Genomic DNA, 26,680 nt, shown 5'->3' with positions numbered 1-26,680 from the left:
AGTTCATAAAGAGTTATTAAAAATGGGATATTCTCGTTATATTACTCCATTGGTGGAATCTGAATGATGAATGTCTGGAAAGTAATGGTGATATAGGAAACTTCCATTGGGTTTCTGACAATAGTAATAATCTGAAAAATATCCTTGACGTAACTCAAGTTATTCATCTACCCCTTTACTTCACCTGATCGTGTGTGTGTGTGCATGAACTTGTGCGTGTGGTCAAAATGGATTTCTGCTTTCTTGCTATTTCAGCTGTAAAACAACATTAGCTATCAGCAAGAGAAGGTTCTTTCACCACCGTGAGGGATGATTCATTGGTTACAACTATGCTAATAAACAGCATGGAGCAGGGCTTACTTTCTGACCCTGAAGGCATGTGGTATAGCATCCAGTCATTTTTTCTTTGATTTTTCACTTGAAGAGGGGGTTGTGGAGAAGTTTTCAAGATCTCAGTTTTCACTTCCTATCAGAACCAAATAACCACAATTCTGCAGTTCTGAAATACTCCAAGATTTTGTGTTTTACTGTGTTTTCTCAAACCTCTCTTATCAAGCATAATCTTCATTCTTGAGCAAGAAATTCCATCTATGTTTGGCCTAAGGTCTGTAATTTTAAAATATCTCCAGTTATAAAGCTGAGTTGTGGATACAATTCTGTGCATGCATGTATAGTGCAATGAGTGTGCCTAGTAACAAATTTCAAAAGTAGAAAAATACACTTCCTTCTAATGTGGAATGGCAGGTCGGATGAAGATGGGGGAGCTCAGCAAAGTTCTCTGTAGCTAGAAATGCCATTTCATATAAGTGCTCAGAAGGAAGCAGACAGTGGATGAACAAGTGAAAAGGACTCATCGATTCATGAGAATGTTAAACTGGAATAAGCTGGCTAGGAGTGCTTCTGCCCTTCTACCTCTGGCTGCTTGTTTCCTCATTTCTACACCATCCTTTGTGTCAATACAAACACTCAGGTGGTGGCATGGCCAGCTGGGCTGGAGAAATACTCTCAGGTCAAAATTACACCTGGGAGGGTGGTGGTGATGTTGACGATCTATTTTAACCTGAATCTGTTCCAAAGCCAGATTCCCCTAGAAGTGAAATGAGTTGCCAGAGCAGGACTAGCAGGACTCTCTGGTTTTCGTAGCGGTTTTGGCTTAGACTAAATAGTTCCTAGAATCCTTGTACCATGCTGTAGTATTGGAATGTTTGGCCTGAGACACTGTCCAAGTTAGAGCTCTTACAATGGGGAGTATTGCTATGCCACATAGGAAAATAGCCACACCAAATCAGAAGGGTTCTAGTTTTGTTTGGTTTTATTAGTAGTAAATCCAGTGAAAGTAGATTATCCCTGTGGGTAGGCACTAATCTCAAGATAAATTCCCTTGATACCTGCCAGATATGCCATTTTGGTATACAAGCCCTCTTGGAATTGCACACTGAGAGTACACTTTTGCCTTCTGTTGTCATCATTAGCAAGTGAAACATGATGCAATTATAGAATAAAACTCAAATCTATATTTATATTTAGGTCTATTTTGCTTTTACTTATAATAATACTTTACAGTGTAAGTAAATTGTTAGTATAATTTATAAACATAGTTATGCTTTACTTTTATTGTAAAGATTTTACCATGAGAAGAGGCTACTGTTTTGATGTGCATGTTGTGGTATGACATGGAGCAGTAAGAATTAGTACCATACCAGTATTTTACTTTGCATGTGCAATTCTCAAAATATGTCTAGCTTAACCATTAACTGCTAGAGAAGATAGCGCTATGTATAACTCTCACCTGAATTTTTCCTGAAAAGTTTGAGTTTGTTATTTTAAAACCCAGTAATTTCTTTATAGATGTCATTTATCTTCAGTACATCTAGCTACCCACAATCTTTTCAAAGGGACTGGGAAGACTATCAGAAAATGCACCTTTATTCATCTTAATCCTGTCACCTTCATCAAGTTTTGTAGCTTGTTTATTTTGTGGAGAGAAAGTTTATTTTCTATTAGCAATGCTTTTCAGTTCATTTTTTTTTCTGCCAAAGAGTAATTATGAAAAGATATTTCCCATGAGTTTAGTGGCCATTACTAATGATTCATGAATTACTCTTTTATTGGACACCTACTGTTGCTAATGAATTCTGCATGCAGCGTAACCCTTAATGATACTGTTTTTCTTAGTCTAGTAATTTTCGCCTCTCGCATTTTCCCAAGAGATGATAATGAAAAGAGATGAAGGCACCTGAAGTTGTCTGAGTTGGAACTTAGCTACCTAAGTCCAAAACTATGGTCTTGAAACCCTTGCTAAACTACCAGAATCTACTTTCTGACCTTAAAGTGCTCCTTCAATTTTCAGCCCATTTGTGTGTTCAGGAGAGGTTCATAGTTTCTGGCAGGGCAGAGCCAGATCAGTTCCATGTTGTATCCTTAGCCAGATATGGTTGGAGTCTCCTGACTCCACACAAATGATTGTGATAATGTTAGCAATTAAATATATGGAAGCAGAGACTCCACCCTTTCCTTTGGGAATAAACAACAGAGATTTGTCAGTGAGTGCTCTTGTGATCACTGGGAAAGGGTTTATAGCTGCAGATCTACTGTGGCTTCCCCCTGAGCACAAAAATCAAACAAATAATAAGTCAGCACTTCTGTTATGGGTATGGCTGTTCTCAGAGTGCTAAGCTACCTGCTATTTGCTGAAACAACATGGGCTTGTGCCAGATGAAGAAAAATGCTCCCTTCTGTAGTGTCATCACCTAATATTTACTTTTTCTGTTTTCTGTGCCTAAAGACACTGTAGGTATGGAATTGTTCTCATCTTTATGTAGGATACAGAACTTGGTGTTCATCAGATCACCTTAGGACTGTCTAGTGGAAGGGAAGCTTTAAGACCAAGAGCAAGTCAAAGAAAAGTTTCCAACAAGTGGTCAAAATATAAGAAAAAAAAACCAAAATGGAAATCAACAAAATAATCTATCAAATGTGAAATGTTCTTCCTTAGCAGCAAGATTCTTTTGTAAGGTATTGTTCACATGGGAAACAGATTTAGCAAATCTTGAATTTTCCTATTCAGGCTGCTTTGGAGAGTTGCCCAAAAAACTGAAGACACCAATTCACAAACAGCAAATATCCATCTCCAAGGTATTTCCTTACAGATCTGGAAGAATACTTCTGTCCCAGTATATATCCTGGAGTTAACTTAGGACCAGACCGGTCTTTTGCAGGGAAAATGAGGCGTTAAAAGTATCTTTTTTTCAAGTTTTTTCTTTAATCTAAGGAAATCCATTGGTTTGCAACTTAAATTAGAAGGTATAGAGTGTTAAGAAATTTAGCTCTCAGTTTAGTGGTGGAATTCCTCTATCTCCTGTTACGCGACTCAGTGAAAATGGGAATCTGGCATTGCCAAACTTGCTTTGCAGTATATGAATTTGATTTTTGTCTCTCGTTGGTTGGACCTCTCTGACACAACTCTCTGCTTTGTCTGCTCCCTTTGCTTCATGCAGGTTGACTGACTCTCCCCAAGTAGCAAAGCAGACAATGTAAAAAAAATAATCACTTTTTAGTCTTGTAAAATGAATCACCCATTACATAAAACATTATACATAAATATCAGTGGCAAAATATTCCATTAACTGTACAACTGCAAGTAGATTGTTCACTTTGCCGAGGCTGTGTATGTTGTATGAATGTACAGAAGATAGAACAGGCACTGGAACACTGAAGCACCTTCTGCAATGACAAAGGAGCAGACAGTGCCCTATAATGTGTTAGGTTAAATACTCAAAGCTCCGCTTATATTTCTGTCATTGCTACATTCTTTATAAATTGCATGTAATTAGGAATATTTCTTGTAAAAATACTTATTAACTTTAATGTTACCTTTTTCAGTTTTCTTTGTGACTTTGGTCTTTTTCTGCTGCTATCTATTCCCCTAAACATCATATTAAGTCTTTGCTACTGAATTGGTTAAAAAAGGAAAAAAATCCATTTAAAGCTATCAGGATGATCGAGATCAGTCTTTCCACCTTTTTTTTTTTCTTCAGTCACTTCACTTCTCATCAAGTGTTCACTCAATGAAATTGAGTAGTTTGCAACAGGAAAGTATTTGGCCAAATTATTGAAGGGTTTACTACCGGTTATTCACAATTACTTTTAGTTTATAGCAAGCCACCATCACTCATGTATGCTTAACATCAAGAGCTGACTTTGTATAAAATTTGTATGAAAGTTACAGAATAAAATAACATTATGTTATGCTCTTAAATAGCCAACAGGTGGACTTTTCATAATTAACTTCCCTCTAACTGCATTTTGCTCCTGCTGTTCAGGATATGAAAATGCATTATGCACTGACAAGATAAGTGAGGAGCTGTCTAGGAAGTCTAAGTGTAGTTTATAGCCTTGTTAAAAGCTAAGGATCCTCAGTCAATCAAGCCAATGGTTTATGGAATGCTGATGGCTAATTTGGTGAATCAAAAAACCATAATGAATATATCAGATGAAATGTTACAATTTTGTGTATGTTAGGAGCCAGGAATGTCATTATGCAATGGTTTTCTTCTTATATAAATCACATTTTTAAGCCAAATAATCTGGAACAAAGAGAAATCATTGTCTTTTAAAGCGGAATGCCTTGAAAGCTTTTGATTTACTCAGTTTAGCATCATCACGGGCATTCTGTTCAAGTTAATAATCTTTAATTTTTACATTATAATTCAATGCATTATAAGTGCAATGAGCTACTGCAGTACAATTATAGATTTGGACATCCTATTTATAATAAAAAATGTTTAGAAATACACTTTCCAGTTTAGTTTACTTTAGAAATATAATTTCCAACTAACACGTAGGGTTGTTCAGTTATAGTTATCACTACTGATGATACAAAATACATTATTTTATTTTAACAGTCTTGCTTGCATGTATTTATTTCAAATCTAGAAACCTCAGTCATGGAGCAAGACCCAGTGTCTTGCATATGTAATCTGCAAACTGAGAATAAAAAAATTATTCTGGTCCCCCAAAAAGTTTGCAAGCTTAGTCTCTTTTCCCTGGCTAAATCTTGCTATCAGAGTGGGAATTTTGTGTAGTAATGCTCACAGTTTAGGGTGGTACAATAAGAGATTGGTTTCAGAAGTTCATACAAAACAGCATGCATATCTATGCTGATCTAAATCTTCCTTTAAAAATGGTGGAAATCTTATATGAACAAATTCTGTCAGAAGTTTTCCAGCATTTCTGATTATAATTCAAGTAATGCAAGAATAGGTTTTTTGTTTGTTTTGTTAAGTATTCCTGCACTTCTGAATGTGGTAGATTTCGTTAAAATTGAAAATGAAATGCAGGCAATAAACCCCTGTTACTTATATGATCTGAAATGGCAGGTACATTCTTCTTTACATGTTTTATATTTTACATGGTTTATATTTTGTCATATTTTTCCCCAAACATGATTTACAGGATTTATTTACACTGGAACTGACACTTGCTAAAAAATAGTAATCCAGTTACCTGAATTCATAGAGATATAGACAAACCTGGCTAATATGCGGAAATTAAGGGTAAGCAAGATGTAATTCTCAGGAAGTTGCAGGAATTAGTTTTTGTACATGAATTAGTTCTCAAAATTTTGCCTGGGGTTTGCTGTTTTCTGACTATTTTAGCTGGGCTTACTTGGTTAACTACTTCTATGCGATGGTTCTGTCTGTCCACTTCTCCACCCAGTGACTTTTGAACCTTTTGGCCACTAACAGCCATGGAGTTCTCAGAACCAGGGTGTTCACACAGGCTTTGTGGTTTTGGGGGGCTGTCAGGAAGGCGACTGTAACTCCAGCCACAGTTATTCTGAAAGGGAACAGCCAGGCAGTTCATGTTGACTGTCCAGCAAGCACATGCTTAGCACTGAGCTCACCAGCATCAGTGCTGCCAGTGGCCCGGGTAGACTGGCACAAGACAGCAAGTGCGGTAGATTTGCAGAGTGTAGCTTCTTTAGTTCCCCTGGTTGTAGAAGATGTTGTGTTCTTTGCTTCAATTGCCTTTATACTTTCACAATTCAAATTGGACTTTTTCCTAAGAATTTTAGTTTTGAATGTTTTCTTTCAAAACATTTTATTTTTTTCTTATTAGTTATATTATTTTAAGACACAGACACTTGAGTTGTAATTGAGGTTCTATTAACAAAATAATAATAAAGAAAAAGTAGGAACCAGGCCCTCCATCAGGTAGTTATATAGGAAAGTTAGAAACCCAAAGGAGGAATAAAATGAGACTGCTTAGTGGAACTTGCTTAAAGCCCATGGTGAGCATAGGCTTTCAAATTCCCTGTCCATTTTCCTTCCCCTTGGAGTACACTGTGTCTACTGATTTCCTAATTTAACCTTCTTTATCTGTGAAATAAACCATCTTTGCTTTGCCTGTTTCATAATACCTTCTAAGGAAGTTTTACTGTGGAAGGATGTTTCTTTGCTGCAATGCTAACTTATCCTCCACCTTGATAAGGCAGTCCAACCAAAAGTTATAAGAAACCAATGTTCATATTGTAAATTACATTCTGAAAAATATAGTGATGAAACAATTATTTAAAACAGAGAGGAGGAACTGTACTCTAAGCAGAATTACACTGTTAAAGCAAAGCTATTGTGGACAATGGGGATGTTACAAAAAATTTTACTCCACCTCAAAGGAAATGGAATAAACAAGATCTGGTTCAAGGTGCCAAATTACTTTTTTGTTGTTAAATTATTAATTGCCCCCAATGTTCCAAATGATTATTTCAACAATTAAAACTTTACCTAACATGGCATTTCTTTCTCAGTGCTTCAATCTGCATTTCTCTAGGAGTATACACGTAACCCTCTGAAATGCACAGAACAACTAAATGACATTATGTCTCTCTTTCAGCAACCAAGTTGTAGTGAATTCTGACCCTTGAATTGTATTCTAGCAACCACTTTAGCCAACAAGCTCCTGTGATACTGCTGGACAAAATGTCAATCACTAAAATTAACAGTTGAGCTGAGAGTGTCAAATCTTTGTAGCTGTGTCACTGCAATGTTTAGGAAACAGCAATCTTGGAAGAAATATTAAGAAGGGACAGAAATTGTCCACTTTGTGCACTGTTGCATAGTCCTGTGTTATCTGGGCCACAGTTAGCTTGCAGTGAAAAACAAAATATAGCTTTATTTAAAAAGTGAAACAAATTAATTAAGTGTGGAAACTCATGGTGAACACTCCAGCTCCTTTGTTAAAGAAGACTTCTTTCTGTTTTTAATTGTGATTTGCATGTCTGCTTTGTAATACTCAAAAAAAATCAAAGGTGCATCAAATGTTAGTTTAGCATCCTTCTGCCTGCTTCCCCCCCCATTTCTCCAGTTGAGAGAAAGATTTTTTGAAAAATACCCCTACACTGCTAATCCTGGAAAAGCCTTCTGTTAAAGAAGCTATTTTTTTAGAATTTTGGCCTAAGCAAGCAAAATAATAAAATTCTACAACCATTTGTTAAATATCAAGTCTTGTTCAGCACTCAGAATAATACAAATATTTATCTGCTAGATATAAAGGGCAGTACACATTGAACAAGTTGTGAGTTGTTACAAACTATGAATTATTTCAGATGTGATTTTCAAACATATATGAACTTTTCTGCTCAGCAGCATCATCTGTAACTGTGACTGTACTAAACTTCAGAGATGTTTTAGCTTCAGACCAAGTTCCTTAACAGCTGAAATAACTGAAGAGCCACTGTTGCTAATCTTGTTGGTAACCTGTGGTATAGTGATAGCAGGTTGCAGCTGTTATTTTGGATTAAGTATGTTGTGGAGGGAGAAAATTATTTCATCATCATGACACACAGGTGCCAGTGGAGTAACCAAGAGAGTGGGCAGTAGGAGGTGGGGGAGGAGGGGCAAGATAGATAGCAGGATTGATTTATATCTGCTTGTAAGCTCACTGACATTTTGGATATTATAGGCATAAGATCAGTAAAATGCAAGAGTATGAAATGTCTCTAGGGGACGAGTATCACAGGACTAATGCCCTGTTTCACTTTTTTCTGTTCCTGTTAGTGATAACAGGCAAAGGAACATGGAATTTCGACGCTACCATTACAGAGACAGAAGGTTAATGTTACATCTTAAGAACAGAGGCAGCATGGCACAATTAGCATTTGGAGAGTGAAGGCATTGTTAAGAGGGCAGACGTGCACATGGATTTGAGAGTATGATGTCAAGTATCATCTGATTTATGAAACTCTTTCAGAAAGTCAGAAGCTGAAGATCTGAGTAAGGGATAGTGCTCTTAGGGAGCACCTTGTCAATCCCGTAAAGAATCTAGTTTCATATTAGCTGTGACAGTGACCTTCTTGACTTCACATGATTGCTTTCATTGTAAGACCTGGTTTAAATATGACTTTGTGACCTGTTATTTGAGGTCTTTGCATAGCACATATCCAGGTTGCAAACCTTTGCAGTGTTGGACCACAAACCTGCTACTGATGCCAATAGGAGTTTGAAGTCCTGGCTCAGACTCCAGCTCATTACAGAACATGGAGGACATAGATAAAAGCAGTTTGACAGATCACATATAGTAATGAGACATCTGTCTTGTCACCTAAGACTACAGTTTACCAGATAAACAAATAAGATATTCACCAGACCTGCATGTATGTCCCATAAGAGTTGAATGAAAATGAATGATACAGAGATCCCATCCCTGCCTGAGTATGAAGACCTTTTTGTCCTTCCCTCTTTTGTTTCTTCCTTTATTCAATTGATTTCTCCTTTGAAGTGAGATTTGAATAGATAAAGCAATGGCCAGGCAGATACTATATTCTTCTGCCCTCTCATTTTCAGAAACTAAGCTATACGGATAACAGACTGACCAACCAGCAGGGCCATTGTACTTGTGAAAAATCTAACTGGCTGTTGTAGAAACAGTCTTTTAAATTGATCAAGCAGATAAATGAAGGAAGAGCATCAAATTGTTTGGTTCAGGTGTCTATAAAGAAAAAAACTTATAATTCAAGTAAGAAATTCTTACACGAATTTCTTAATCACACTTCACTAACTTTATCCTTTCCATCTCTTTTGTTTCTTTTCCTTCTTTCTTCATGCTTGAAGTGAACCATTGAGTTTGCTTCCCTCCTCCATCCCTCCATTTTTCTGGTGTTTCTTCCTACCCTCATTGTTCATATTGCCTTTTACCTTGTTTTCTTTGCTCATTTTCCCCCTCAGAGACTCCCATTCTTTGCAATATTTATTCCACATCATGAACAAGAAATTAAGTGAAACAGGATCACTGAAGTCAGAGTGTATTGCACTGCAGAAACTGGGCAGGTTGTAAAATCAATGGTTGGACTGGATGATCTTAAAGGTCTTTTCCAACCTAAACGATTCTATGATTCTATGATCAATCATCTTTTTCTTTTCCTTCCTGTTCCTTTCCTATTTCCTTCACCTTCTTCCTATTGTATTCTACACTTTGCTTCTGACTCCCACCGTTACCACAATAGTATTTCTCCATCTGCAGAGAACCAGGCAGCATAAGCAGGCACCTTTGCTGGACAGAAGATGAAGGAGGAGATAAAATCTTTGTTATAAATACCTTCAAAATGGCTTGAAAGCTTTAGATTTGATTGGCTTGGCTTGTGGTACAAGACAATACAGCTCAACAGCTCTGACAGCCTTCATGAACATAGACAGTCAGCCAGTCTTCTCCCACGTTCTGTTCTTTATTATTTGCCATCCATAAACCTTCTGTTATTTGAAATGAAAGTTTGACTGAGATATCTTAAATCCATTCAAACAGAGCTAGCAGAGAATATAAATAACATATCAAATGTGAAAATAACGCTGATTCCCCCCTCTCTTGCTTGCTTGTCATCTTGCAGTGGAGAAAGTGGTTCTGGGAAGACTGAAGCCTGCAAACAGATAGTGAAGCACCTCACTTGCAGAGCCAGCTCCAGCAGAAATACCTTTGATACAAAGATAAAACATGTAAGTAGCATTGTGATGACTGAGTAGAAAAAAGCAAAAATCTGGCCTCTTGGATAGGCAAAGACATTTAAACTGTAAGGAAAAACGCATCTGCTATGCAGAAGTTCATAAAGGGTTTGTTTTCACCATTGAAGTCAAAGGAGGTTTCTTTCCCTGAATTGACCTGAATAGGAACAGGATTAAGTTCACATTGATGTGATGAGAGGAAACCACAAAGTGAAGGCCGGTTTTGTTTCTATTTATTTTGGTGACTATGGAAAGCAGTGTTTCAGTGAATAGGAAATATATGTGTGATAAGGTACTGTCTCCTAAATGTGCACTAATTGCCTTCAGTAAGTAAATAAATTTATCTGTATGGTTGTTGTGGTGCTTCTCTGGAAAATATAAGAAGTTCTGAGGCATCTGTAAGTGATAGTATGTAAGACAGAAACCAGAAAGTTGCAGGAAAACTGCAAGGACTGAACAAAGTTATATGGCCCAGTATTTGTATACTATATATATTTATGAAATAGGCAAGAGTTCTGAATATTTGCTCAGTCATATTTAATTCCCACAGCAGACCCAAATTCTGCCCAACACATAACATGAAATCATGAGAACCTGCTTCACATATCAGATTAATTTGTCTCCTTTCTGGTACTTTGTAAAATTTTATTTTGACTGAATATTGCAACTCATGTTTCATTGTTACAGCTGTAACACTACTATAAAGGTTCATACTGACATTTTAAATTATGCTGAATGCTAGACTACCAATTCAGATTCTTTCAAAAAATTGCCTTTTCTGATGAAACTTCTCATCTGAGATCCCAGCTCAGAGACAGATTTACATGAAATGTTTTAGCACAGTCTGCATTGTCATAACTCAGTTCTGAGTTTCATACTTAAAAAAAAAATATGTTTAGACACTTTGACCCCCTCTGGTGACCTTCCTCTACAGCACTTACTGTCAACCCAAGAAACTTCTTTTTTTAGCTTTCACTTGCCACATGCATGACATCCAGCAGAACTCCAGACTCATTCATTGTGGGTTTTTTTAATAACATCACAAGCATCATTCAAAACACCCTGCTTTCTTCCTGAATTATGCATGTTTCAGCCCCCAAAAATGGTAAAATAGTGTCAGAAGTACAGCTGACACTAACGGACAACCTACAAATCAGGATTATTGGGATGTGCAAAAGGCTACTGATACCCTGGTTATTAGTTTGTACATTCCAGCTGATAAGGTAATAAAAGTCCTATGGGTATTAGGTGGATTTTAGAAAACAGTATTGCATTTGTGTTTTTTGAAGACATTAAAAAAGCCTGATGACACTGAAAACACTACAACTGAATAAGATGTAGTTTGACTTTGTGCAGTCATACAATTGCCATGCTAAAGTGTTTTTCACAGTGTTACCTGATCCACTGATGATGTTCCTGAAGTGACACATTTAATCTAGGTTTCACATGACAATGTTAAGAATACCCTTGTTATTTTTTCTTTTTTTTGATCTAAATTTTAAAGTCTAGTGTTGCAATAATACCGGTATATAAGGACAGTACACTTTTACTTTGTTTTAAACCCAGGAGCACTACAAGTGATATCTATTTCTACTGTGTATTTTTTTTATTTACTACCTGCACAGGTTTACTTACAATTTTGGTCTGATCAGGCCATAGATTTTATTCAAGTAGAACTGCAAAATTCAGGTCAGATTCTCTAAGTCCTTTTCTTTTCTAAAGTTCAGGTTAAGTAATGAGTAGAACAACTAAGTAAATAAGTAACTTTGTGAATAAGCAACTGAAAACTATGTGTTTTGGACACAGATATGGCATCAGCGGGAATCAGGAGGTGGGGGAAGTAGTCTTGTCTCTGCTGCAGCTTGTCTCCTGACCACAGGAAAATTCCCAGGGGCAAACTGTCATGATCCAGTGCAAACGAAATAAGATGTTGTCCTAGGTTAAGAAGAGGAATCAGCATGGGAGGGGGCTGACCAGGCCCAATTTTCTCCATGTGAAAATTAGTTAACTTTGTAGACTACTTTAACCTACCCTACATCTGTGTAGTAAACTGAACAACAGTCCCTAACATGCAGCTGTTACCCTGCTCCCTTACAGAGTTTTAATCCCCACCAAGTCCTCTGGCCACAGATCAGAGGACAGCATGTGCTGGGGACCATTCACAACAGTCTCTCCATCCTATTCTGCAAAAGAAGAGGTAGATGTCTGAATGTGAACCTTACCATGCCACTTACCACAGAGGATAGAGAGTCCTGGTCCTATTCAGTTTAATAGTATGGATGTAGCCATATGTGTCAATAGGTCTTAATCAATGCAGGCAGAAGAGAATCACATATTAAGAAAAATGAGTTGCCATTTGGTTATAGAAAGATCCTTCGTAAGTAGCTTAGATGGGACACCTGACTTCAGACAGTGAAGGTAGATGTAGCAGATCCCACCCATGGGGAATCAAGTAGAGATTCTAGTTTAGTTGCCTTTTAAGGTGCTTTAATGAATGCAATAGCCTGAGTTCATTCCTCCTGCAGTTATACATAGCACCATTAAAGTTAATAAAGCTGCACAGGTTAAACCAAGTGCTGAATTAGCCTAATGAGCAAATACATACTGAACAATGCTACTGGAGTGGAACCAAAACCAGGCTGACTAGTTTTCTGCTGCCATCTACTGCACAAATAGCTGGTTTAATTAATAATTCTGAAGGATGTCTTTTTAGAGCTTCTGTCTTTGTGATCGGAGCCACATGTTACCTGTGCCACTCCACAGCCCTCTTCCCTCCTACCTCTCCCCATCTAGGTCATCCAGCTTCAGCAAACCACGGTTATATCAGAACAATAGTGTATTGAGGCCACATTGCCGTCAATTTCTTAGGATGCAAAAGAAGAAAGTGTTGAAGAGAATCCATTTAGTGTAAGAAACTAATTATACACAAAAAGGGTAAATACAGAGAAAACATGGAGTAAAGATGGCATATTTAATATTTTTATTAGTTTTTTAAATTTTTAATTGTCCTGGTTTCAGCTGAGATAGAGTTAATTTTCATCCTAGTAGCTGGCATAGTGCTGTGTTTTGGATGTAGTATGAGAATAATGTTGTGTCGTGGTTTAGCCCCAGCCAGCAACTAAGCACCACGCAGCCACTCGCTCACTCCCCCTACCCCGATGGGATGGGGGAGAGAATCGGAGGAGTAAGAGTGAGAAACACTCCTGGGTTGAGATAAGAACAGTTTCATAATTGAAATAAAGTAAAATAGTAATGATAATAATAACAATATAATAATGATAATAATAGTAATAATATACAAAGCAAGAGATGCACAATGCAATTGCTCACCACTCGCCAACCGATACCCAGACAGTTCCTGAGCAGTGATCGCAGCTCGCCAGCCAACTCCCCCCCAGTTTATATACTGAGCAAGATGTTACATGGTATGGAATAGCCCTTTGGTCAGTTTGGATCAACTATTCTGGGTGTGCCCCCTCCCATTTTCTTGTGCACCTGGCAGAGCATGGGAAGCTGAAAAGTCCTTGACTAGCATCCATCAGTGTGTTACCAACATGTCCTGGTTTCGGCTGGGATAGAGTTAATTTTCTTCCCAGTAGCTGGCATAGTGCTGTGTTTTGGATTTAGTAGGAGAAGAATGTTGATAACACGCTGATGTTTTAGTTGTTGCTAAGTACTGCTTATGCTAGTCAAGGACTTTTCAGCTTCCCATGCTCTGCCAGGTGCACAAGAAACTGGGAGGGGGCACAGCCAGAATAGTTGATCCAAACTGGCCAAAGGGCTATTCCATACCATGTGACGTCATGCTCAGTATATAAACTGGGGAGGAGTTGGCCAGAGGGCAGCGATTGCTGCTTGGGGACTGGCTGGGTGTTGGTTGGCAGGTGGTGAGCAGTCGCATCACTTGTTTTTCCTGGGGTTTGTTTCTCTCTTTTTTTGTTGTTGATTTCCTTTTCACTACAATTATTATTATTTTATTTTATTTCAATTCTTAAACTGTTCTTATCTCAACCCATGAGTTTTCTTACTTTTGCCCTTCCAATTTTCTGCCCCAACCCACTGCGGGGAGGGGAGGGTGAGCGAGCAGCTGTGTGGGGCTTGGTTGTTGGCTGGGCTTAAACCACAACATTAATCTTTTAAAAATAATTGCTGTGACCATGAAGATGTAACATGGAATGCATTAGTGAGACATGCCATAAAAAAGTCAGAATCTATTTTTTTCCTCAGTTCTTCACTAGTATACTGCTGAAGTAATTCTATCTAAGATCAATAATTTATGCGATCTCTGGCATCATATAAAGCTTGTAAATTCCTTTGGCTGGTTATTAGTATCGACTGACTGTAACTTTACAAGCATAGCTGCCTTCAAAGTTTCTAATCTTTTTGCTAAGTGTGCCGGCTCTGGGCATATGACTCCAGTCACTTGTATCCAAACTACATGTAAGGACACAGATCAAGTGTGAGCCCTTGTCTTCCGCTTCCACTCACCACTTCCACTATTCTAACAGCACTTTTTTTTTTTTTTCTTTTGAGCTATCTTACTTTAATTTCTATTTAGAAAAATCTTCGAAGGAATTCGTTAAATTCCAAGCCGAAAAACGGTCTTTCTTTTTTTTCCAGTTATTGATCACGAAACAACATCACTGATGTTTATTGAAATATCTTCCTGTTTATTTCCTGTCTTATTACTTCTTTACCATTGTCTTGCAGGTAAACTGTATCTTGGAGGCCTTTGGACATGCTAAGACACCCTTGAATGTTTTTTCCAGCTGTTTTATAAAATATTTTGAGCTACAGTTTTGTGAGAAGAAAAAAACATTAATTGCAGGTAAGTATCATGTAATCTGTTTGTTTTGATATCACCCAGACTAGTAGATCAGGGATCCCCGTGTGCCATACACAAAGTTAGGCATCAATGGCCTTAAAGTATGTGAAAGAGGCAAGGGGGATTTATGGGGTGTCGGAGGAACGTGTTTAATGGCATGTGATGATCTTAAAGGTCTTTTCCAACCTAAACGATTCTATGATTCTATGAATTCATAGCGTGTCAAGAGTAGTCGGCAGCAGTAAGAGGAAGAGCCCTGCTCTGTGCAACCACGAGGTGGCAGAGAAAGACAAGGAAAAAAATGAACACTGCTGATTCCTCTTTCCCAGGAAATCACATTTCCCTTCACACCTGAGAATAACAAACTGTGACAGCCATGTACCACCTTACTGTGAAATAAAAGTAACAAAGAGATTAATTTTTGCACTTGTATATAATATTGTATTGGGTATTTTAAGTATCCCTTAAATAAGTGATAACCTCATCTGTTCTGAACAAACAAAATACAAGTATACTCTGTAATACTGAAATTAGAAGTAATTTATTACAGCTTTGAGCTTCTTCTAAAGTAACTAGGAATCATACTGATGTTTATTCTTGTTAGAGGTAAGATAATGTGGAATTTGTGTCTGATTTCAGAGTAAGTGGGAGTCTGCTAATCCCCCGTAAGCATTCATTAGTGGAAAAAAAAAATAATATTGGGCAAAAGTTCAGTTTGATTCTGAAAACTCTGATCTTTGGAGGCAGTCAGGGAGATGCTTCATTTCTGGTCTGCATAGGTCATCACAAAGTTATTCTCTGCTAAAGTGAGAGGTGTGTGCAGAAATAACTGCGCAGTTAGTTTCCTACTTACACTAATCTTCCTAGATGGAAAAGCTGTGTGGTGAGACACACTTTTGACCCAAGTAAATTAGTTTACATTGTATGTACATTTCCAAAACTACTCATTTTTTATAATTTTAAATGTGTTTATGCTTTCAGAAGAGTTTCCTAAAAATATTCTTTGGAAATATTTCATAGTGGGAATTACAATTAATTTTCTTGCTTGAGAGAGTTCACTGTACTCTAGATAGTTTCTTCAGTGAAAATGTCATTCCATGGGAATTACTATCACTTTTTTCATTTGTTTTACAATAAATATAGGAACTTTGTAAAGAAAATGTAAAACTAAAAAGTTTGATTTTATTTTTCATTTATGAGCTGTTGTGGGATGAATATAAAGAAAGTGATGTAAACATTAGAATGTACTAAATAGCATCTGAATTGGGCTTGTAAAAATAAAGTTCAGTCCCTAAAACTAACATTTTATAAATCCTTTGTACAATATATGTTTAATTTGAGTATAGTTAGTTATCACAATTACATTGTATGCACACTTTTTCTCTTTTGGTTACACACAGAGAGCACAAACGCACACAGATGAAAATGATACTAATTTTGAAAAGTCAAGCATATGAGCATTAGGAAATGCCAAAATTTAAGTTGTCTGACATACTTTTGGGTTGTCTTGTGCATACAAATTTAATGCTGGGTTTTTTCCACCCCTCCCGAGCTTCATTCAGTGCAGAGAATGGACTATATTTCTTCAGTGATCTGCTGCTAAATACTTTGTTTTCCCTTCATTGATTCATGTGTGGCTTGTGCCATTTTATTCTGCTCTAAACACAGAATGCTCATTTTTCTGTGGATTTTCTATGTTATTCATCAATGTTTTTCACTGTATGAGCATTTCAGAAACATAAAGGACTTCATTTTCACAGTACTTCTGACCTAAGGTTGTGCCATTCAGTTCCTCAGATGAGGAACAGAGGCCTCAAGGCCATGTGTTCCCACAGTTTTTGGGTGCCTTGTTTGAGGTTGCAGGGACTTGAGTTTTCAAGCAGCTTTGCCCAGACTTGCCAGTTTAATTTGCAACCCTTGTCTGTGAATGATATAAATGTGGAATCAGGTAACCAAGCACTCATCAGTTTTCTGGTACACTAATGCTGTGTTTTTATCACTTTTAAATCTTAGGCATTCAATGAGAAAACCTAGGGGCAGTCAAGTCCATTAACAAATATAAACAAACTACTTATCTGGCCTACTATTCCGCCAATATTCAGGAATTGAATCAGTTACTCCTACCAAATCTAAGGTAGCCAAAAGTTCCATAATTTACAGTCAAGAGTGAGAAGCCCCAGTACAGCAGTGAAAGTGTTTTCTATGTTTTTGTAAGTTGCAGTTGTTCATGTTGTTTGATTTGCATTGCAGATGTTGCCTTTTCTAGGCCATTGCTAAGCATCACTTCTGGGTGAAATTGTCCCAGATTTACACCACCATAAATGAGAAAAGAATTGGGCATGTTGTCTTTGGCTGGTTTATATCCCACCCGGTGATTCTCTGTATCTATTTGCAAGATCATTTGCAGCGGTATTTACTGTCTTGCACTGTTTAAACATGAATGAAAAATGTAAATATGCAGAGCACCTGATTCTGCTGAGACATGACCTTGTAACTTATTGAGGCAAACTGGGCTAAATATGTCTTGGTTGGTAAACAAAAATCCAAGTGACACTAGACTTTCTCCATCAAAGGGTTTAGGTTGTTTAAACTCCTTAACAGACAGATCTTAAGGCTGGAGATCCAGAACAATTTACTAAGGAAGGGGCATGCGAAGTACATGTGTACATTTTTATTATAGAGAGTAAGCTCAAGGTAGCATTCCTTGCATTGTGAATGGACATTGGTGAAGTTTGTGACAGCTTTTTGTTCATGCTGAAGTTCTTTTACACCTAGACCCTGGAAATGCTCTGACTTTTGTCAAATAAGGTTTATTCTTACAGCAGAAAATTCAATATACCTAAATAACAGAAACCTTGGCCACTAGTTTCATCTACAGGCTTGATTTGGTCTTTCTCATAAACTGGATCTTTGCCACAAAGTTTTGAAAACAAGAATGGAGCTCTTGAGTGTGGTTCTACTCAAAGCCAGTACAGCTATCTGTAGAGGTTTTACGTGTCTTCTCTGACTCTTGTTTCTAATGAGGTGTGCTGTGGTGTTGGGTTCAAATGGGAGTTATTCTGTGACAAGTGGCTTTGTGGTCAGGTACCTTTAATTTCTTTAGTCCAATCAAACAAGAGGAGAAGGTATAACCCAGATCAATTCATCGTTCTTTGTGGCTGGATAAAATAAGGCAGTGGGAGCTAGTAAAATGTCTTACATCAGAACAAATACAGGCCAGTGATTTCATTAAGTTTCTGAAATAAATTCATAACTAACAGAACACAAAGACTCATCTTCTGCCAAAAAATCATAATCGTTCATAGACGATGATTAACACACACTGCATAGTAGTAAAAGATTGATTATTTATTTATTTCCAGAATTAAATTTACTGCATTTTATTTTTATTTGGAAAGGGAGAGAGTAAATGGTCTTTGAGGTAAGTTGACATAATTCCTAAGATGAAAGGTAAAGCTTCTGTCAGTTTCCTCAAATTACTAAAAAAGAAGGTTAGGAAGAGAAAATCAAGCCTGACAAACTTATTCTCCAGATTTTCCTGCCTTGCTTTTCAGGCTTGCTTTTCTTAGCCTTCACTTTTTGAAATGGAAAGATCTAATTTCATTTGTAAAAAGAAGCAGAATGCATATTCATCTGTGTGTGTTACAAACATTTATAATCAATTGAAAAGTTTCAGACATGAATTTCCTTTTTTGGTATAAGAAAGACTGCAGCCAGCTAAGCTCTCTGATATGTTTTTGTACTGTGTTTCAGTTCTGAACTTTCAAATGTTATTTTGTCTTTAGCAATAGCCGTGTTTAGGACAGCATGGTTTTTGAGAAAGAGCAATGTAGTTTCAAAGAATACATAGCTGGAAGAAAGATTTCACTGGCCACACTTTCAATGCGGAGTCTGCTTGCTGACTTTGTAGCTGCTCAGTAGATCAAGCTATGTGTAAAAGAAGTACAAATTTCCTTCTGCCTGTAAGCACAGTTAACATTGCACAAAAATGGCAGACTTTGCTCTGGAACTCTATTGTTTTTCCCTTTTATTTCACACATAGATTAACAAACATATAATTTCACTTTGCAGAAAAGCATATTACCGTGATAGGGTTTTTTATGAGTTACTTTAGCTCCATTAAGATGGTTCTGTGTTTGATTCTTGCTGATCAGAAGCTTGACTTCTCTTAACAGCTCTTCCCATTGCTGGAGATGCTAACTGAGATGAACTGTATTTAGCCTTATTAAAGTGGGTGACTTGAAGTACCTGAAAAGGGCTGAATTAATTTGTGTCATCTAAATAACTGGTGTTGCCCATCATTAAAGTTAAATGTATTAATTAATCAGATAGATGATCTCCAGTAATGTTTTTCTTGCTTTTACTAATCAATAAATGTTAAAAACACCTGAGTGATAGTTATGACAGCTTTAGTGAAGATCATTGCACACAAAAAAAAGTGATTAAAGCTTAGTAACGGCCTCTTCAAATTATTTGATGGTAGGGTTAGTTTTACTGAGAAATAACTTACAAGCACAATAAAAGATGGAAATCATCCTTCAGGTTCATCTATTCTGTTTTACCCTGTGGGAATGGCAACCAGGTAATGATTGCTTCTGACGAAAGCGTGTGTCTGGGCCAGTCCTGCCATGATAGGTTAAGATTACATTGCTTCAATTTGCACTGTGCTGCAAAGTTACTGGAGCCAGAAACGTATCCTGCTACCAGCTTAATGATTTCCCAAGTGTGCTTTTTTATTTCCAGCACAGTTCTTTTTTTCATAGTGTAGCAACAGAGAGCTAGATGGCTGATACTCAATTTCTCATAATATAGGTTCTATAACAGCAGGAGTTCACTTCTACTTTTTGTAGGATGATTAAATGGGCCATATCATGTCTCCTTGGTTCAGCAAGTCAGCTGTACAACTCTTCTCTGTCAGTCCTACTGTCTCTTCTGTAGCTAGAGTCCTAGGCGTGGTTTTGGTTGCCAGCACATGTGTCAGGCCATGCCTGTGCTGTTAAATAAAAGAAAGGATGGAAGATGCCCCTGGGTAGTGTACCACTGACCTTCTGTACTGCTTAACTGGGATGTGTCTGGGACGGTTTAGCTTGTGCAGAGTAGCACTTTGTGAGACCGTGCATAGTTATACTTAGTTCAGGGACAGCACTTAACTGCTGAGACCTTTCTCAAAACAATATGTTCAAGATTCACCTATTTTCTTTCCCTCCACTCTACACTGTCTTTCACCAATATTGTCCCAGGCTGCATTCCCTCATACACACAACTTCAAGTAACTTCAAGTTTGCTGTGTTTAATTTAACAGTATAGACAGAAACTTAGAGCTCTCAAAAAGATAGGAAAATACTTAGGTGAAATTTAAAATATAATTACCAGACAAATACAGATGGTATAGCAATAACCAAGCTAGCTCTGGATGAGCTACTGTGGATATTAGCAGCTGTATGGTGGCACGACCATGACATTCTGGCTTCTAGCCTAGCCTTTAGGCCAATGCAACTACCATGCTTCTGATACGGTCTCACATGCCGAGATCTAACCTGTATAACGTTGCTCAGCCTTGCATTGGGCTATACCTTTGAGTCCGAAACTGATTCTGAAAATACTGTTTCAACTATCCCCAACTTTAGAAGTCTTTAAACTCCCACTCTGCCTTCAAACTTCTGCTATCTCTGGCATTTGAAGTTGTGCTTCTCATATGCCTAGAAAGGCAAGAGTTTTGAGTGCACCAAACAGCTCAGTGTTATTTTATGTTTAATCCCAGCTTGCTTCAAAAAAGTAAAAAAAAAAAAAAGTTCTAAAAACCCATGAGTGGCTCAGAAATGGTATGTGTTTAGAGAATATACTTGAGTGCTACAGGATGCATGTACCAGTATTTTCTATCACTGAATGTTCAAGAACTACTTCCAGTTCACAAAGGAAGGAGTCTTCAATGAGTTGGTTGTCATCCAGACTATGGGAAGCTACAGTTTAATATTCTCCTCTGCTTACAGGGTTTCAAAAATATAGCTCCTCCATTACTGAGAGGTGCACCTTATACTCTAAACTCAACAGTCTTTTCCAGGGTAAGGATGCTTGCTAAGACCCTGTGAAAGCTCTGCCACATTGCAGAGACTGAAAAGCATAAAGCTGCAACAGAATGTACTGCATCCTAGTGGTAGGGGTGCTCAGTTGTGTGTGAAGGCACATGCTTCTGGTCTTTGCACCACAGCTAGTATTTAAGCAATGATGAGATAAAGCGTACAAACGGTGGGGTAAGTGGGAACTGGAATCAGGTCCTCACTCACAGGGAGGGCCCTGACCTTTAGCTACAGTTAGGTGTTCCCTTGTTTTCTTTAGCCTGCTGCATCTGGAACTGCATGGTGGTGTACACTCAGTGCAGGGCTGAGGAGCCTGTCAAAACAGTGAATCTCCCTCTGTCTCTTCACAAGTACCTCTAAAATGCCTACAATCTGGTGAAGCAGGTGAATGAATCTGAGGGTCCAATATTTGCTCTGCTTCTGTGCTTGGCTGCTTTCAGAACCTTAGTGGGCCTCAGGTTATGTCTGATCCTGTAATCAGCATTTCTGTAGGCAAATACTGTGTCCAGTTTTGGGCCCCTCTCTACAAAAAGCACATTCAGGTGCTGGAGCGTATCCAGAGAAGGACAATGAAGCTGGTGAAGGGTCTGGAGCACAGGCCTTATGAGGGGCGGCTGAGGGAACTGGGGCTGTTTAGTCTGGAGAAGAGGAGGCTGAGGGGAGACCTTATCGCTCTCTACAACTACCTGAAAGGAGGTTGTAGTGAGCTGGGTGTTGGGCTCTTCTCCCATGTAGTTAGCGATAGGATGAGAGGAAATGGGCTTAAGCTGTGCCAGGGGAGGTTTAGGTTGGATATTAAGAAAAATTTCTTTACGGAAAGGGTGGTCAAGAATTGGAACAGGCCACCCAGAGAGGTGGTGGAGTCACCATCCCTGGAAGTGTTCAAAACACGGGTAGATGTGGCACTTTGGGACATGGTTTAGTAGGCATGGTGGTGTTGGGTGGATGGTTGGACTGATGATCTTAGAGGTCCTTTCCAACCTTAATGATTCCTAGCTTTTACTTTCATTAAAAAATAATCCAGCCACCAAGCCAGGAAACATGAAATTGCTACTCTCCCCTTAACTGGTTTAGTGGTGGACTTGGTAGTGTTAGGTTAATGATTGGACTTGATGATCTTAAAGGCCTTTTCCAACCTAAACGATTCTATGATTCTATGAAATTGTGGTCAGGTTCATTCTCCTTCATCTTCTTCCCAAATGTGCTGATACTCATGGCTTCTCATTTGGCCAGCTCATCATAACCCTTCTGAGATGCCCATGTTTCCCCACACACAGGTTAGCGAGCTTGTTGGTGACCGGTTTTGCAGAGGATTTGTCTTTCTGTAGCCATCTAGAAGTAGCCATCTAGAAGCTAGGTGGTTAATCTAAACTATTAATCGGAGCGTTCTTTATTGCCAACAGAAAAAGAGGAAATGGTTCCAAGGGCAGTTCTGCCAAGGTGTCTTGATTCTGTCTTGCATCTTTCTCTCTGCATTAAGAAGGAGCTTAGAATAGATGCCAATGCTCAGATGGCTACACTTCGGTGAGATGACTGACAGCTTGTCTCTTAGAAAGTCTTCCCAAATATAAAACTGTTATAAGTAAAATAGACTACAAATCAACATCATTATCTTTAAAATTAAGTAAGTCATTTTAAAGATAATGTAAGACAGTAAGTAAGGTAAGACATTTGATCCACTAATTTTAATGGAATTAGGGGTTTATATGTGATTTATATAGAAAACCACGGTAGAATGAATGGTAATATTTTTGATACCTTGCTCACCTCAGACTGTTTTATAAGAAACATTGTTTATTCTTCAGTGTTGCAATGGTGAATGGTTTTAAATATTTAAGTTTAGAGCACTCAGTAAAATGATGAATTTATTTGTTTGTTTCTCAATCAGCTAGGATTTATACATACATGTTGGAGAAGTCTCGTGTCATTACGCAACCTCTCAACCAGAGTAATTTTCATATTTTTTACTTGATGATGGATGGGCTATCTGCTGAAGAAAAATACACCCTGTACCTCAGTAATTTGTCTGCACACAGGTAGGAAAACCACTTTGTATTTAGTATTAATATTTTTCTTATTTTAGTGCCTCTTTGCTATTGAGGTTCTTCCTCCAATAATTGGCACTTGTGTCGTAACTTTTCAATGATCTCTGAAATTATTTATTATTGAGTACCTGTTTATGAGGATTTAATTGTGGAGTACATGTACACCCTTTCAACAAGACCAGAGTCTTATGTCTATTAGGATTACTGCCTTAAAGGAGAAAAAGGAAGGAAACTTCCTCATTATATTTCCGTCTTCTGTGGACTAGAGTAGGTCTGTTCTTTTTTGTTCTTTTTTTTTCTTTTTTCTCCTGATGAAACTTCTTGTTTTCAGGAGAGACTGTTTCATTAAATTTAGACTTTTGTTATGGAATATGTTGATTTAGATGAAATTTCACCATATGTAACTGATATTTCCATTTTCATTTTGAAATTTACTTTACCTCATATTTATTAAGAAAAACAGAAACACAGTTTTGACAGCTTTGAAACCAAGGATAGGATTCAACACCCAACACCTAAAATTAGGTCTATGTGTGTGTCTCCACATGAGCTGGTTGTCTTGGCTCCCATTTGCAATCAAAGGAGACTGAGTCTCTACTCAGCTCTGTCTAGAGTTACATGTAGCTGTGTGCTTTGGGGTGAACTGAACCACATTTGTGGCTTCATAAACTGTGATGACTATGTCCCCTCTAAAAGTAAGAGTTTAAATATAGAGTTGTATATAGACACCTAAATGTAGTGTGTATAAGGCTGAATACACTCCAAATGTCTAATACAAGTGGAAGTTTTTGGTTTTTCAGGAAACTTTGGGGGTATCTTCAAATTTATTTGTTCAAATTCCTTTGGAATGAAAACATATTCCCGATTTAGATCATTTGCCTTCCTTTCTTCAGTCTTTCCTAGGTGATTCCTAAGAAATGTTACTGAAATGAGAGAAACCTATTTGTTGCTAATAATCTTCTCTTAAATTGGCTAAGTTTATAATCAGTAGAGTAACTGTAAAAAGACCAATAGTAATTAAAATTATGTAAAATGAGTGTTTTGAGTTTTTCATATCTAAACCTTTTTCCCATGGATTTTTCTCTCAACTTTTCTATCTCCCACTCTGGCTAGTACTTGAATAAAATAGTATTCCTAGATTTGGGTCCTGTAAATAGAAAGATACCACTTTAATTTTTGCAGAAAAAGCTTACTTGATTCTGATTGTTTCTTAAACACAAGTCTTCAGACTACTGGTTTTGGTAACGTTTTAAGCTCTTAGCACTTCTGGTATTATACAGAATAGTGTAATGCACTACCTCTGAAGGAACCTGAGGCTAAGTTGCTTTACTAAAAACGACCCACTTCAAAGTGGGGGAGAGGAAGAGTTAAATTCTATGTTTTAAATCCTTTGAAGGCTTTGAAGACCAAAAGGATTCTGAGCTCCCAATCATTAATTTATTCCTCTTCTAGCAAAAGTTGTTTGGAATCGCTCAGTTTATTCAGAAAATGAAACAGTTTGAAGTCACTTTGCAAGAAGCTCCAACAGGAAATAACTTAGCAAGAACCTGAATAATTAGATTCACATGAACAAAGCTTTATCTGATAAGATATCTGATAATCATCCAAAAAGAACAAAATAGTATTTTTTAAATAGATGTCTGAACATTGCAGTGCCAACTCTTTAGAAGTAATTTATAGCCGAACGTTTGCATAAAGCTGCTTTTATCAATAAAGCTTTGCTTTGGCTACATAGAGTAGATTGTATCTTGCATTATTGAAAGAGATTTTGGGCCAAATTTTTCTTACTTTCAAGTCCTGACTGTAGTAGTTCAGTGGGCCAGATCTTTCTTGGTTGATGGAGTAAACTATGGGTGAATTTCTACAGCATCAAACTCATACATGAATCAGAAAGCAGGATTTGGCCTCTGTTATAAATTCATGATTTCTGGCTTAGTCAAATTTTGATGAGATCATATAATTCTGGTAACATCAATAAGTGAATTTGTCATGTTTGCTTTAAGCATGTGTAATCTTGACTCTAGCAAATTTAATTAGATAACAGCCCTTTTGAAAATATAGGTGGTTCATGCCCAACTGTTTTTTGATAATTTTTCTGTTCCTCTTTGCATTGTTTAATATTGCACCTTTATGTAGAAGATTGAACAGTCTTAGTAAATAATAGCTGTTAAGATCACAAGATATCCCTATTTTTTCATTGTTTGCCTAAGCCATTGCAATATGAGAAATGAGACATAGCATTGGTTTTTTAATTCTCATTTTAAATAAAAGTACCTTAAAGAGACAAAGTAGTATTGTCAATTCTGGTTGTTAGACTGGATGCTATAAAAGGTGAGAGGTAGTTCATGTATTAAGTAGTATATAATCCTGGATTAAGAATTAATGTAAATAAAAGGGGAAATCCCTCCCCTTTGGAGTCACTGAAAGTTTCAGTAAGGCTGGGGTTTCACCCCAACGTGTAGGGGGCGTTGTTAGATTGTAATTCTGTGGTATGTGATGGCATCCTGAGGGGGAGCTTGAGCTCAGAAACTTTCAAGCATTATGACTGCTAGGGCAGCATATGAAGACAAATAGCTGGACACTTTCTATTGAACCTATATACAGCTTGGGTCTTAAAGTAGCAAGCCATCTCAATCTATGTAGGGAGGGATCTGAATTAATATATCTCCCACCATATCTGCATGTGGATCATAAAGGATAAAGACAGAAGCAATTCCTGAAAGGTAAGATCATTTTTCAAGATTTAGCAGGGGGAGCATTATCAGAAATGGAGAGAGAGTCTTGAAAGGGCAAGTCAAGGCTTTTTGATTGACAACAACTACTCCCATGTGTTCATTACATTCAGAAGCTGATTTTTATCAGCAGATCCTTGATTGAAATAAAATTTCTATTAATTTGGTGTGTTTCAAGAGAACTGCAGAACTTTGTTTATCTTGATGATGACAGGTAATACAGAGAGCTTAGAGATTTAAAGTTATATTCTCAATTTGCTCTTGATTTACTCTTGCGTTTTGTTGCTTGGTGAAGATACAGTCCATTACTGTAAGCACTGCTTTTCTGGCATGTGAAGTTTAGCTTCATAATAAGAGGATGTACTAGCTTTTCTAGCACATTAAGTTTAGCCTCATAGTTACAGTAAGTACTACCTTAGTGATGGACCTTGCAACCAAAGTGAAACAGAGAGAAAAGAAGAGAGGTGCCAGTGGTCATAGATCAGCTTGAAAATGGTCTTCAACTCTGGTGAAGAAAGGGTACTAAAAGGAGAGAGCAGGAAGAGAGAAAAGAAAAAATTTGGGAAAAATCCCGCAGGAAAAAAGTGGAAAGACCTGTTTTTATTATTATGGGTCAATTGCTTCATATTAGCATTGATATTTGTCCTAGTTTTGGCTAGGATAGAGTTAATTTTCTTCCTAATAGCTGGCATAGTGCTGTGTTTTGGATTTAGGATGAGAATAATGCTGATAACACACTGATGGTTTAGTTGTTGCTACGTACTGCTTACATGAGTCAAGAACTTTTCAGCTTCCCATGCTCTGCCAGGTGCACAAGAAACTGGGAGGGGGCACACCCAGAATAGTTGATCCAAACTGACCAAAGGGCTATTCCATACCATATGACGTCATGCTCAGTATATAAATTGGGGGGGAGTTGGTCAGGGGCAGCGATCGCCGCTCAGGAACTGGCTGGGCGTCAGTCGGTAGGTGGTGAGCAGTTGCATCACTTGTTTCTCCTGGGTTTTGT

The 26,680-nt window shown here is 37.6% G+C and overlaps 1 protein-coding gene across 1 annotated transcript in view; it reads left to right on the top strand.

Moving 5' to 3' along the window:
* Nucleotides 1–26,680, top strand: part of MYO16 (myosin XVI) — a 315,002-nt gene that overhangs the window by 135,493 nt on the left and 152,829 nt on the right. The window contains exons 13-15 of the mRNA XM_075719324.1: nt 9,881–9,986; nt 14,703–14,820; nt 22,783–22,930. Coding sequence (XP_075575439.1) covers nt 9,881–9,986; nt 14,703–14,820; nt 22,783–22,930 — 372 coding nt within the window. The remainder of the gene's footprint in view (nt 1–9,880; nt 9,987–14,702; nt 14,821–22,782; nt 22,931–26,680) is intronic.

The sequence above is a fragment of the Pelecanus crispus genome, chromosome 1, assembly GCF_030463565.1.
Source record: "Pelecanus crispus isolate bPelCri1 chromosome 1, bPelCri1.pri, whole genome shotgun sequence".
Lineage (NCBI taxonomy): Eukaryota > Metazoa > Chordata > Aves > Pelecaniformes > Pelecanidae > Pelecanus > Pelecanus crispus.
The sequence above is the reverse complement of the archived record's forward strand: the minus strand, read 5'-3'. Positions and strand labels throughout refer to the sequence as shown.